This window comes from Chiloscyllium punctatum, chromosome 40 (genome assembly GCF_047496795.1).
Source record: "Chiloscyllium punctatum isolate Juve2018m chromosome 40, sChiPun1.3, whole genome shotgun sequence".
NCBI lineage: Eukaryota > Metazoa > Chordata > Chondrichthyes > Orectolobiformes > Hemiscylliidae > Chiloscyllium > Chiloscyllium punctatum.
In genome coordinates, this window is record NC_092778.1 from 54,902,534 (window position 1) to 54,917,309 (window position 14,776).

The 14,776-nt window shown below is 42.8% G+C and overlaps 1 protein-coding gene across 7 annotated transcripts in view; it reads right to left on the reverse strand.

Moving 5' to 3' along the window:
- Window positions 1-14,776, reverse strand: part of LOC140464628 (neuronal-specific septin-3-like) — a 408,811-nt gene that overhangs the window by 35,011 nt on the left and 359,024 nt on the right. For all 7 annotated transcript variants that reach the window (XM_072559949.1, XM_072559956.1, XM_072559954.1 and 4 more), the window contains 2 exons: window positions 5,658-5,775; window positions 2,398-2,493 (listed from right to left, as the gene is read on the reverse strand). In XM_072559949.1, the coding sequence (XP_072416050.1) occupies window positions 2,398-2,493; window positions 5,658-5,775 (214 nt within the window). The remainder of the gene's footprint in view (window positions 1-2,397; window positions 2,494-5,657; window positions 5,776-14,776) is intronic.

Consider the following 14,776-nt stretch of genomic DNA (forward strand, 5'->3'; position numbering starts at 1 on the left):
GGGCAAACCCCCTTTTCTTTCCTCTCATTCACGCTTTTGCCAGTGATAGTGGGAGGGTACAATTCATATTCTACCTACATGAGCGAGTTCCTGTTAGAAAAGAGAATATCAGAGCTTCTAATGGTGAGCATTGACAGTGGGAGAGTGTTAGTGGGCAAGTTAACGCCGTCAGGCACCATTTTTCTGAAGCCAACTCAAGCATGTTTGAAATAAATCGTTCATTTCCTCAGACATGCTACTTTACTCACTGAACTAATAGTTTATGTGCTGGTTGATGATACTTTATGTTGACACTGGTCCCTGCAATCTGAACAAAGTGCTGAGGAGAGAGTGTGCTTGGTTTTACTTCACCTGAACGAGCCTTTTGCAACTCTGCAGAATTAAAAAGAGAAAATTCTCTGTGGAACAGGTTCTAAACTATTTCTTCATACAATGTGGGAATCAGTAGCATGGCTTGCTGTGGGGAAGGTGGCGGGGTGCTGAGGCCTTGAACTGCTGCAGTCCTGGGGGTTTGTGGGAGGTGGATGATAGGTACGCCCACTATGTTGTCAGTCAAGGAACTCTAGAATTTTGACCCAGCAACAGCAGAGGAACGACAATATATTTCCAATTCAGGATGGTGTGTGACCTGGAGGGGAACTTACAGGTGATGGTGTTTCCATCTGATGCCCTTGCCTCCTGGGTGGCAGAGGTTGGCATATGTTTTGGTGGGTGCTGTCGGAGAAGCCATGGTGAGTACTGAGCGATGATGCGCTACTGTAAATATGACCTTGTAGTTAAGCATAAACTCCAGGGTAATTCTGAATTTGAAAAGAACTATATTGTTAGCAATTGAGCTGGGTAAGTCTAAAATTGAACTCGTTCAGTTTAGCGGTATGGTCAATAGTTTCTGGTACTTGGGGATTTTGTACTGTTGTGAAATATAGTGGAGAGTTAGGGTTAGGGTTAGGTTTAGAGCTTCTGACTCAGAGAGAGTGGCCACTAAGCCACTTACAGGGAACAGAGGAGCAACTGCAGAACCACAGCATGGCCTGACAGTGTTGGAATCAAATGAGATGGATTATTGTAGGGAAGCTACTATTTTATATTTGTAAGACGTAGTTGGTTTCATTATTTTTTCTGCTGATTTTAGTATTAAGGAGAAAGTGGAGGAAAATACTTTGAAGGAACTGGCAAACTAGCCAGTAACAAATCAAATCAAATATAATGGAGCGTGATTTCAACTATTCTTTGGGATGTAATGAACTGAGATTCAATCATTCATTGGGATGTAATGAGCTATGATTGAGCTAATGTGACAATGCTGCTCCTTTAACAAGGTTATTCTTTTATTGGCTTTATTCGAGAGAGATCATAAAAGCAGAGGTTCCGATGTGTCTGGAAATATCCAATTGAAAAGGCTTTTAAGTTTTTTTAAATAAGCACTTATACAATGAAAGGGGAGTGGCCAGTTCTCAGGGTTTTCTCTGGTTTGGTTTTGTTTTAGCAAGCAGTCTGTTTGATGTTGCTAGTCAAGTTTTAGCTGGGGACCCAAAGAAATAGGTTTATGCTGATCCTCTCTCTCTCTCTCTCTCTCTCTATCTCTCTCTGACATCTCTCCTGTAAGAACCTGTGTTTGATTGTACCTTTTTAATGAAGGGGTTAGTTATGGGGATGTTGCAGGTATTTGGAACAGCATCACTAAATTGTGATAGGGTCAACTAGGTTTTCAGATAAGTTCTAGTTGTCCATACTCTGTTCTCTTTTGTTCCTGTGTAAATAAATTCTGTTTTGTTTAAAACTGAGTGGTTTGACCAGCTGCATCACTCCTGGAATATCCACTCTACACCTGCTTAGAATTATTAGAAACATTAGGGTCTGGGCTACATTCTTGAAATGATTTGAGGGGGTCTGGCCTAGTTCATAACATATCAAACTGGGATCTTGTGAACTGTGATTCAATTACCAACTTGGATGTAATGGACTGTGATTGAGTTATCCATTAGAAGGTAATTGAGCTGTGATTCAGTTTAGATTAGATTCCCTAAAGTGTGGAAACAGGCCCTTCGGCCCAACAAGTCCACACCGACCCGCCGAAGCGCAACCCACCCAGACCCATTCCCCTACATTTACCCCTTCACCTAACACTAGGGGCAATTTAGCATGGCCAATTCACCTGACCTGCACATTTTTGGATTGTGGGAGGAAACCGGAGCACCCGGAAGAAACCCACGCAGACATGGGGAGAACGTGCAAACTCCACATAGAGAGTCGCCTGAGGTGGGAATTGAACCCGGGTCTCTGGCGCTGCGAGGCAGCAGTGCTAACCACTGTTCCACCGTGCCGCCCGTTATTCACTAGAATGCAATGCATCAAGATTTAATTATCCAATCAAATGCAGCAAGCATGCATACTTACCCGCACCGTATCATTTAGTAATTTGTCCTCTGGATCTTCATCAAATTCTGTCTGTGGATAAACATTAATGGAATAGTTTCTCAGGTCTTGTCGAATCTGAAAATCAGTGAAGAAGAGGGAGGTTAGAGGCTGCTGGTAGGAGAGGTGTTAATGTGTTGAGCAAGTAAAGAGATTCATTAGCTGGTAGGTGCCAAATGTGAGTTCCTGCAATTGACACAATCAGTTCTAGTTTCCATTGAATCCATCGTGATAAGAGTAGAAAGTTAAATGTAGAAAAGCCAGGGTGCAAGTAAGAGACCGGCATTTGAGCAGTAATGCATGACCGGTATATCATTTTACGAAAGACAATAAGGATGTTCGTGATTTTTGAGATGATTTGTAGCTCAGGTTAATGATAAGTATGTAAGTTAGCTTGCTGAGCTTGAAGGTTTGATTTCAGACATTTTGTCACCATACTAGGTAACACCATCAATGAGAGTCTCTGGTGAAGCACTGGTGGTATGTCCCGACTCTCTCTAGTATGCTGAAGAAACATCTGAAAGCAAACCTTCAGTCACAGTGAGCTAACTTACCTACAATATGGATATGTAATTGGCAGATGGAATTCTAAGAAATTCTGCACTAACTTACAAGCAGGGTATGGACGTAGGAAGTGAACTAAAACTGAAAATAACACAATGGTTGAAACTACTGCATACAGAACATGATGTGAGAAAACTTGTACAATGGCTCACGTAAACACGTCTTCCCCAAAGCATTGTCTCAATTCACACTGTCTCTTGCAACGCAAACTTGGGCATGTGAATTAGTTGTCATTTCTTGTCCATCCTAGATGGCTTTGGAGGTGATAGTGAGCTGTCCTCCTGAACCACTGCGGTCCAGTTCTGTTTGGGACGGAATTCAAGGATTCCAAACCAGCAGCAAGGTAGTTCTAAGTCAGGATGGTGGGTGACTTGGAGGGGAATTTTCAGGTGGGCGGGTTCCATTATGTCTGCTGTTCTTGTCCTTTGGTTGTGAGAGATTGTGGGTTTGGAAGATGCTGTCAGAGGAGCTTGGGTGAATTGCTGCAGCTCATGTTGTAAATAGTACATTAGTAGTGGAGAGAGTGAATGTTGGAGGTGGTGGATGGGGTGCCAATCAAGTGGGCTGCCTTCTCCTGGATGGTGTCGAGCTTCTTGAGGGCTGTTGGAGCTGCACCCATCCAGGCAAGTGGGGAGTATTCCACCACACTCCTGACGTGTGCCAGGTAGATGGTGGACAGACTTCTGGGAAATCAGGAGGTGAGTTACTTGCTGCAGCATTCCTTGTCTCTCACGTGCTCTTGTAGCCACTGTATTTATGCGATACGTCCAGTTCCTTCCCACGTACCCTCTCCACTATCCTCTCTGACCTATCACTATCAGCCCTCCACCTGCATCTACCTATCACCTTTCCAGCTGTCTTCACTCCAGCCCCATCCCCATCCCCACCCCCCTATTTATCTCCCAGCCTCCTTCTCCATCCCTGCACATTCCTGATGAAGGGCTTATGCCCGAAACGTCAATTCTTCTGCTCCTTGGATGCTATTTTTCCAGCGCCACATCTTTCGACTCTGATCTCCAGCACCTGCAGTCTGCACTTTCTCCCAGTTGAGTTTCTGGTCAATACTATGCCCCTTATAGGTTACCATGGAGATGCTGAGGTGGTTCTCTTTGGAAGAGAGGTGATTGAGGATGGACCAACTATGATGTGCAAGACTTTGATCGCTAAGGTAGAAAAAGGCAAGCGGTTCCTCTTGAAAGGTGGAATGAGATACCATGGAGTGGTAACTTGGAACTTAAGGGAGAGTTGAAGTGAAGGTGCTCAATGGTTTCAAAGGGAAATTGGAAAGGCACTTAAAGGATGTAAGACTGCAGGCTGACAGGATTGAGGGGATAATGGGACTGAGTGGATCCTTCCACAGAGTCCTAATATGGACCTGTTGTGCTGAATGGCCACCTTGTGGAGTAGGTGGGGGCTAATATGGTAACAAAGGAAGTGGCTCTATTCTGAACACCCATCAGAATCCCCCCAAATGTGTTATGTCCCAGCCAGCTGAACCCCTCACTTTCACCAGAAAATGGGATTAGTATAGTCCATAGAATCACAGAATCGTGACAGTGCAGAACGAGACAATTCAGCACCAAAGCTCCAAATAGCATGCTACCCAGATTCATCTCATCCCAGTAATCCTGCAAGGGGGTTCTCACCATGGCTAACCCACTTAACCTGCACATTCCCGGACATTACAGGGCACTTTTTTTTCACCACAGGCAATCGACCTAACCTGCGCATCTTTGGACTGTGGGTGGGAACCCATGCAGACACAAAGAGAATGTGCAAACTCCAAACATAGGCGCCCGAGGCTGGACTCAAACCCAGGTCGCTGGCACTGTGAGACAGCAGTACTAACCACTAAGCCACTGTGTAGCTCTATATTGACCGGCACAAACTTGATGGGCTGAAGGGCCTTTTTCTGTGCTATAGACCTCTATGACTATGACTCCTACTGACAGGCGTAGGCCCTCTGGGGCCTGTGACCGGAGGCTGCAGCCCTCTGCTCCTGTATATAACAAAGCCAGATGGCCAACATTCTCTTGTCTAGTCACTGGCCTGTTTGGGCAGATGTTACCTCAGGGCCAGGCTCTGGGTCAGTTCAAATTCTAGGTCTCGATTCTGGCAGACAGAGGTCGTTTCAGGTTCATGTCAGGGCCAGTGATGGCACCCTGAGGTGTCAGGCACCTCTTCCTCCAATCTTACTTCTTCACAGCATGGTGCAATCCACTGCACTGGTGGCTACCAAAATCCAGAACCTCCAGCAAAAAGATACACAAAAGTCTAAGTGCCAGGAGGGAGCGACAGAAAGAACAGCAGACCAGTCCGCCTTTCTGAGAAGGATCTTCAGATTGCACCGACTGGCTGTTTCTAATAAAGAAAGAGTTCCAGTAAAATAACTAACCTCAGCAAAAGCAAAACAACATCCCTTCATTCTGGGCAGGATGAACGTGGGCCAATTTTTAAATCAGCAGTGAAAATAAATTCTTTAAGAAGTTGTAGAAGAACACATTGTTAGAACTAGAGATCGCAAGCAGTAACCAATTCAGGATCCAGCTCATTGATAACTGTTTTGAACAAAAGTAGTTAAATAAATGATGAACAAGAAAAAAACAATCGATTCAAATATGGACAGAATTGAAAATGGAATGGACATTGTATATTAGCAGTGTAGAGGATATACATACCCTTTGTTTAAAGTCTCGTCTCTCATCTAAAGTGAGCGTATCAGCTTTAGCGATAACTGGGACTATATTGACTATTTTGTCTAGACGGTTCATGAACTCTATATCCAATGGACGTAACCTGAAAAAGATCAGAATGGTACATGATTTGCAGTGCTATCAGTTGACAATAACAGATTTGTGCATTTTCATTTCACATTCCCAGTCACTCTCTCTCACATACACATCCTCCAGCTCTTCAATCCTGGTAACTGATCCATCATTCACAACTTGCATTTGCTTAGTTGGTTTTATCATAGCAAAACATTCCAAGGCACTTCACAGGGATGACTGTCAAAGAAATGTTGCTTCCCAGCCAACACAGGGATATATTGGGACAGGTGACCAAACATTTAGTCTAAGAGTTGTGGAGGAGCAAGAGGGATATTGTGGAGGAGGAAGAGAGAGAGTTAGAAACAGAAAACTAGAAATGATCCCTTAAGCAAAGAGGTAGCACGCTCCGGTGTAACGAGATGAAACAGTGACAACAAATCAAGGTGCTGTCTTAACCTCATTTGATGAAGCTGCAAGGTTTAAAGTGGCAACTAAGATTAGTTCTGGCCCTGGTGCTGTATTCTCAGATTACTCAAACACCCTTCAGCATGAAGACAGCTGTAATCGGATGGACCCTTTGGCAGGTACATCTGCAATGTTATGGTCTGGGTATGTGGTGGCTCACATGAGTGGGAATATAGTCTTTTGCATTCATTCCAACTCTTAGGTGTGAACATTATAATTTTCAGATGTTCGATTGCATTCAAAAATGCTCATTCTTTGGCTTGCCTCCACATATAGCAAAATGAAAAGCCTATTATGGTCATAATTATTACTGAGCTCGCTGAGAGACGCATACATTTATTCGGTATCTGAACCTGGCAAACTTGGTTTTGTAGAAGGTGCCAAAAAATGGAATTTTATTCGCCAATTTGCCTTTCAAGTTATTCTTTATTCAATAATCCCTTTTATTAAATTTAACAAACTCCCAGTTAAAGGTTGTAGGAGAACAATTCATTAGAAAAAGCACGAGAATTGCTTGCATCAGATTGACAGCCTTTTCATTTCTAAGGTTTGTATAATGGCAGTTCCTCAATGCACCTTGTTGACAGACTGATCCTGAACAAGGATAAGGCTAAGTCAGCGATTAAATCACAACCAGGAGATGACTCTTTAACATGACGCAGGTCAGATTCCTATCATCCAAACTTCAATGTTGAAGTTTATCAAGTCTATCATCGCAGCAATTGTGTAGCACAGGAAGAACATCCAGAGCAATGGTATGCACCAGGTGAGGGAGACTTCCCAGGGAGGGGCAACGCATTTCTTGGATGAAACATGTTGATGCAGCTGATTGTCACTAAGTCTAACTTTGACTGCCAAGCCCTCGCTCAAGTTGTACTTTTGTGTTACCAACTCAGATTTCAAATGATGGAGAACAGGGTGCTGAAAAAGTACAGCAGGTCAGGCAGCATCGGAGGAGCAGAAGAATCAACGTTTCAGGCATAAGCCCTTCATCAGGCCTTTTCTGATGAAGGGCTTATGCCTGAAATGTCGATTCTCCTGCTCCTCGGATGCTCCCTCACCTGCTGTACTTTTCCAGCACCGCGCTCTCGACTCTGACCTCCAGCATCTGCAGCCCTCACTTTCTCCAGGTTTCACATGAACTTTGGACGGACAAGTGTGGTGTTATGCACTTTGGTAGGAAGAATAGAGGTGTAGACTAATTTTTAAATGAGGAAAGGCTTTGGAAATCTAAAGCACAAAGGGACTTGGGAGGCCTGGTTCAGGATTCTGTTCAAGTTAACAAGCTGGTTCAGTTAGGAAAGCAAACACAATGCTAACATTCATTTCAAGATGGCTAGAATACAAGAGCGGAGATGTGCTACTGTATAAGGCTCTGGTCAGACCACATTTGAAATATTGAGTGTAGTTTTGGACCCCATATCTAAGGAAGAATGTGTCAGTACGGGAAGGAGTCCAGAAGAGGTTCATAAGATTAGGAATGAAGGGCTTATCATATGAGGGGCGGTTGATGACTCTGGGTCTACACTTAATGGAATTCAGAAGAATGAGGGGGAATCTGATTGACACTTACAGAATACTGAGAGGCCGAGATAGAGTGGACATGGAAAAGATGTTTCCCCGAATAGGAGAGACTAGGACCCGAGGGCACAGCCTCAGAATGAAGGGACAAGCCTTTAGAACTGAGAGAGCAGGAATTTCTTCAGCCAGAGGGTGGGGAATCTGTGGAACCCATTGCCACAGAAGGTTGTAGAGGCCAAGTCATTGAGTGTATCTGAGACAGAGGTAGATAGGTTCTTCATTAGGAAGAGGATTAAGGGTTACATCTGGAGAAGGCAGGGCAATGGGGTTGAGAGACACATCAGCCATGATCGAACAGTAGAGCAGATGTGATAGCCCGAATGGCCTCCTATATCTTATGTTTTTATGGTCTTATAGAACAGACATAACCATACTGAATCAATGATACCAGCTGAGGGTGGAGAATGTTACCTTTCATTGTCCTTTCTGTCAAGTGTGTATCTTAATTACATTGAGAGACTGGAATGTGTGCGGGTTTATATTTAAAGTAATTAAACTAAGTTGAGTGGCGGTTTCTGAGACAATTACTTGATTCACATAGGTGTTATTTATCTTTCTGGATTGGGAGGATCCTTATTTTTCCTCCTTGTGCACTGGTATTAAACTGTGTTGAAAAGGTGTCCCTCACACCAGTATTGTAGCAACGTTCTACTGATAGTTACAAAGGCCAGAAACACAGAAACAGATCTTTCACCAGTCATGGCTTCCAACAGCCAATGTGTGAACACTGATCGAATATAACAAACTATGATTGCAACTGGTTTATCATCTTGAGTCTTTTCGTTAAGAAAGAAAGGATACAGATTGAAAAAGGTGTGGGAAAATTTGAATCACTTGGTAACATGATGGGTCAAATGACCTTCTTCTGTACTGGAAATATTTTACGTTTCTATGTTTAATATGAAGCCAACTTGCTGTACATTTTCTAAGCAAACAGCCTCTTTACATTTCTCTTTTCACATTTCTAAGGAGCAGGAAAATCGACATTCCTGATGAAGGGCTTTTGCCTGAAACGTCGATTTTGCTGCTCCTCGGATGCTGCCTGACCTGCTGTGCTTTTCCAGCACCACTTTAATCTTGACTCTAATCTCCAACATCTGCAGTACCCGCCTCCACCTCACATGTATAAGGGCCTATCGGAATGGTGATCTGTTCCCATCTCTTTGTTGTAGCTTTGCAATATGAAAGCTACACGTTATGTACCCAGTTACATTGTTGCAAATTCCATTCTACTTAAGTTTATTCCTGAACATTTTATCTTAATTGTTTGGTTTCAAGACAGATCTGTTACACTGTTAGCCATGGTACAATATCCGCTCACAGCTACTGGGTTGCCTCCAGGCCAGAGGAGAAATACTATAACCTGATGTTGTGTGATTTTTAACTTTGTACACCCCAGTCCAACACCGGCATCTCCGAATCATGACTACTTTGAAGGACATTTTATATTTGGAAAACGCTTGATACAATAAGATAGCACGACCTGTGTCAGGTGCTGTCATAGAGTCATAGAGACGTACAGCATGGAAATAGACCCTTCAGTCCAACTCATCCATGCCAATCAGACATCCTAAGTTCATCTAGTCCCACTTGCCAGCATTTGGCCCATCTCCCTCTAAACCCTTCCTATTCATACACTCATCCAGATACCTTTTAAATGCTGTAATTGTACCAACCTCCACCGCTTCCTCTGGCAGCTCATCCCATACATGCATCAAGCTCTGTGTGAAAACATTGCCCCTTAAGTCCCTTTTAACTCTTTCCCCTCTCACCTTAAACATATGCTCTCCAGTTTTGGGCTTCTCTACCTAGGGAAAAGACCATGGCTATTCACTCTAGCTGTGCCCCTCGTGATTTTATAAACTTCTGTAAGGTCACCCCTCAGCTTTCAACACTCCAAGGAAAGTAGCCCCAGCCTTTTCGGCCTCTACCTGTAGCTCAAACCCTCCAACCCCTGGCAATATCCTTGTAAATCTTTCCTGAACTCTTCCAAGTTTCACAACACCTTTCCTACAGCATGTGTTAAGAGATGGAAGCAGTCCCTTCAGTTGTGGCCATGTAGTTCAATGCACAGCTGTATTCATCCATCAGATCCTGCAAAAGAAAAGGCCCCTCAAACCAAAACCTGCTCTATTGTTTTCAATGTTTAGAAAATAACATTCTTGGCTTTTATTCTTTTCAAAAATTTAGTCTAATTTCTCCTGCCAAAGTCAGTGACTTCTATCCATTTATAGAATCCCTACAATGTGGAAACAGGCCATTTGGCCCAAGTCCACACCGACCCTCTGAAGAGTGTCCCACCCTGACCCACCCCCCGATCCTATTACTCTACATTTCCCCTGACGAATACACCTAACCTACACATACCTGAACACGATTGGGCAATTTAGCATGGCCAATTCACCTAACCTGCACATCTTTGGATTGTGGAGGGAAACCCACGCAGACATGGGGAGAATGTGCAAACTCCACACAGTCACCAGAGGCTGGAATCGAACCTGGGACCCTAGTGCTGTGAGGCAGCAATGCTAACTACTGAACCACCATGCCACCCATCAAGCCCACATTCGGGTAGTACAGTGTTCGGGTTATAAAGGTATGTGCCAAGAAAGGAGACTACCCGGGGGCTGACCTTCACTCAGTGCCAACTGACTCCCTCTTCCTAATTCAGGTGGGCACTGTGCCAGTGGGATCTATCTAAAGACTGGGTTGTAAAATCACTCGGGATTCAAGTGACAATTTGAGGGGTGGGATAAAGGGGTCGGCGATTACATTTTCTGCAACATACCAGCTCCCAGCTGAAGGTCCAGTCCCCACTCCCCCCAAACTATGTATAAATTATTAACTGGGAAGAGACAACACAGTAATCCCAATATTCTTCCCTTACTTGCAAAAATCAATGTGTTTTTGAAAAGGAAAATATATCTTTTTATTAACACCTTCAATACACAAAGCAGCAGCAAGATTTTGGAAATTTAAAGAGGATTACATATTCATGCAATCCTTCTGAAAGTCCATCGGTATGTCACATACAATATGCATACATACAAAGTATTTTGCTAAGTAATTTGCTGGAGGGCTTTCCCCCACCTCCCTATCTCCTTAGCTTCTTTTTTTCTCACAGAGAATTGGACAGACCTGTCAAATTTTCCTTATAGACTGCTCCTACTTTATAGGAGAAAGTGAGGACTGCAGATGCTGGAGATCAGAGCTGAAAATGTGTTGCTGGAAAAGCGCAGCAGGTCAGGCAGCATCCAAGGAGCAGGAGAATCGACATTTTGGGCATGAGCCCTTCTTCAGGATTCCTGAAGAAGGGCTCATGCCCGAAACGTCGATTCTCCTGCTCCTTGGATGCTGCCTGACCCGCTGCGCTTTTCCAGCAACACATTTTCAGCTCCTACTTTATACCAAACCAGCCACAATTCTGTCGCAGTTTTCTGTTATTTCTCTAAAAGCTGTGAAATTTGTACATTTCCTGTAGGCTCTCATTGTTCACAAATTTACCACAACGTTGTGACAGCTTCGGCAGCGGAAAATAGATGTGAAAAGTCTATCACTGTGAAGGCGTTGGTCAGCTCTGAGCAGAACTTTCACATGGAGTGATTGTTGCTGCATAGAAGTTCAGCAGAAACAGACCCAAACCTAGAGAAACAGAACCAGGAATAACTGGAGGAACTCAGCAGGTCTGGCAGCATCTGTGCAGGAAGAAAGCAGCGTTTACATTTCGGGTCCAATGACTCTTTTTTAGAAGTCTAGAGCTGAAACAGTAACTGTGTTTTCTCTCCACAGTTGCTGCCTAGACCTGCTGAGTTTGACTAGCAATTTCAGTTTTAGTTTCAGATTTCTAGCGTCCATAGATCTTGTTTTCTTTCCCAATTCACTTATGCACTGTACTGAAGGCAATTAAAGATTGAAATGGGTACTGTTTAAAAGGTCATGAATTCATTAATTACAAACTGAAACACTTACCTGGGTACAGTGAGATACACAAGCCATGGATGTTGACTATAAAGCTGGTAATCAGGATTACAGTCAGGTCGTTGCTATCAGTCAGTTCAGGGACAATTTTAACATGCAGATGTTATCAAGTCAGCTGCTGATTGAATGACTTTCCTCTTTTTAAATTAAGTTAGCTTTTTCACAGTCCTGAGACTATTCCATTATGTCTAAACAAATGCTCCAGAAAACAAACTTAAATTTAACATTAACACAAATGATTGACAGTGCCTAAAAAACACAAAAGCTGCATTTTGCTTCATTTTGAAGATTGTGTGGAGTGGGTGGCCTGAAAGGCTACAAACAGGCATTCTTGGGTAACTGAGTTGATGTTCAGTATTAAACAAGGCTGTGAAATAGCACTGACAAGTTTTAGCCTCTAGCCATTTTCACTGATAAGGCTTTAGGTTCAACAAGGTTCAATTCCTTTGAAATTGCCATCCTCAAAGTCACTGAAGCGCTCAAAGACTATTTGAGCTTCCATGTTAAAAGGGCACAAGATAAAGGCAGGCACAACCTTCAGAGGGTAACACGTATCCTTTGCTCCTGATCTTAAGTCAGTGCCAAGATTATACAAGACAATAACAGCTTGTCAATTAGGATGCGGCAATTTTCATTAGATGTGATTCAATTATTTACCTTTCTGATATTACAATAAAATATACTTTCTTAATCCTTGACATTTCTTTCTGAGGGAGTAAACTGCAATATTTGTTTTTTTCAGGTGTGCTAGCTCTATGCTTACATAGTGGATGAGATTTTTGTGGTTGACGTTGTATATACAGACTTTCAAAAAGCATTTGATGAATTCTAACGTAACAGACTTGTTTGCCAATTTTAAGCTCATGGAATTAGCGGGTCAGTAGCTGTGTAGATGCAAAATTGGAGAAGGGACAGAAAGCAAAGATTAATGGTGATTGGTTGTTTTCGGGCTGGAGTACATATGCATTGCTGCCTTCCCCTCTCGTATTCTGACCACTGCTTTTGTTGATATATATGAGTGAGCTGGACTTGGGTGTACACAGCGTAAATTCAGTTTGCAGATGGAGATCAGACACATGTCAGATGAAACTTAATGCACAGGAGTGAGAGGTGGCATATGCAAGAACATTGAATAGCAGTGATATAAACCAGACAGTACAATTTTAAAGACAGAGGTAGAGGAGTAAGTAAAGCCAGGGGTTAACTGACACCAGCCTTTGATCATGGCAGGACAAGTTAAGAAAGTAGTTAAATAGGCAGACTGGATTTTTTTTGGCATTAATCGTAAATGTATCGCGAACAAGGGCAAGAAAAATGTTATGATATACAAAATGCACTGCAACTCAACAGGCCTCCCACCACGGCAACAACATTAGGAGGCAATGGCCTAGTGGCAATATCACTAGACTATTACTACAGAGACCCAGACAATGTTCTGGGGACCCAGCTATGAATCTCGCCATAGCAGCTGTTGGAATTTGAATTCAATAAAATGAAATCTGGCATTAAGGTATGGGCAATAAATGCTGACCTTGCTAGTAATTCCCTGTGAAAACTTCTTTCAAAAATCCTTTAGCACTAGATCCTAAGTGGATTATGTAGCCGATGATGACCATCATGAAGCGATTGCTGGGGGGAAAACCCACTTGGTTCACTAATATCCTTTAGGAAGGAAATGGTCATTCTTATCTGGTCTGGCCTAGATGTAACCCTTAACAGTTCTCTGGGTAATTTGGGATGGGTGATAAACGCTAGCCTAGCTACTGACACCCACATCCCATGAATGAATAAAATTAAAACAAACAAACTCCTGACTTCTGCCATTGAGAAAGACGAAGGCAACAAATGCGCGTGGACACCAGACAGTTCACCTCCAAGTCACACACTGTCCTGTCTGGAAATACGTTGTTCAGTCTTTTCATTGTCACTGAGTCAAACACCTGGAGTGCCTACTCTAACTGCAAGATGGGTTTACCTCCACTATAGGGACTGCTGTGGTTCAAGAAGACAGCTCACCATCCCCCTCTCAAGCACATTAAAATTGGGTATGGGCAATAAATGCTGACCTTGCACGTAATGCTCACATCCTGTGAAAAATTCTTTCAAAAATCCTTTAGCACTAGACCCTAAGTGGATTATGCAACCAAATGTAGACACGACTCTTTAGGAAGGATGTCAAATCCTTAGATAGTGTGCAAAGGAGACTTGCCAGGGTGATGTCATGGATAATTGAATTAAATTATGTGAAAAGGCTAGAGAAACTGCAGTCGTTGCTTTTAGTATAGCAAGGCTAATGAAAGATTTGTTGTAGGAGTTCAAGAGCATGAAGGATTTTCAGAGATGAAATAAGGAGAAATGGCAAGTAACCTGAAGGCACAGAATTAAGGAAATTGGAGAACAAAGCACAGAAGCCATGAGGAAGCCTTTAATACCTAAAATGTTGTTACAATCTGCAACATTTTTGTTCAAAAATACCTTCCACATGGTACCCTTGAAGCGTAAAGAATTGGGCAAGACTGCGGGACCTCTGAATTTTGACACAGAAGCAGAGTTAGACCATTCGGCCACTTGAGTTTGGTTTGCCTTTCCGTAAGATCATGGCTGATTGACTGTGTTTCAAGTTTCACATTCCCATCTATCCCTGATAACTTTTGATTCTCCTACCTAATAAGAAAGTATCTACCTCCGTCATAAAATATTCACCAACTTCATCACCTGAGGCAGGGAGTTCCAGTCAAAGTGTCAGTATGGGCAGGATAGGCCAAATAGCCTGCAGTGCTGTATCATTCTGTGATGTTCTGTGCTATGCATTTAATTTGCTGGAGTATTAGAGATAGAATCAGAAGAGCTACAATCAGGTAGGCATTTGTTAAACCTGGAGTATATATGACACGCCTTTATTATTAAACTTTTTCTCTTCTGATGAATTCTTTGGTTTAAAAGATGCTTAATTATGTTGTGTATTTTGTATAATTTTCTGCAGAACACTTTGAGTACATAATGCA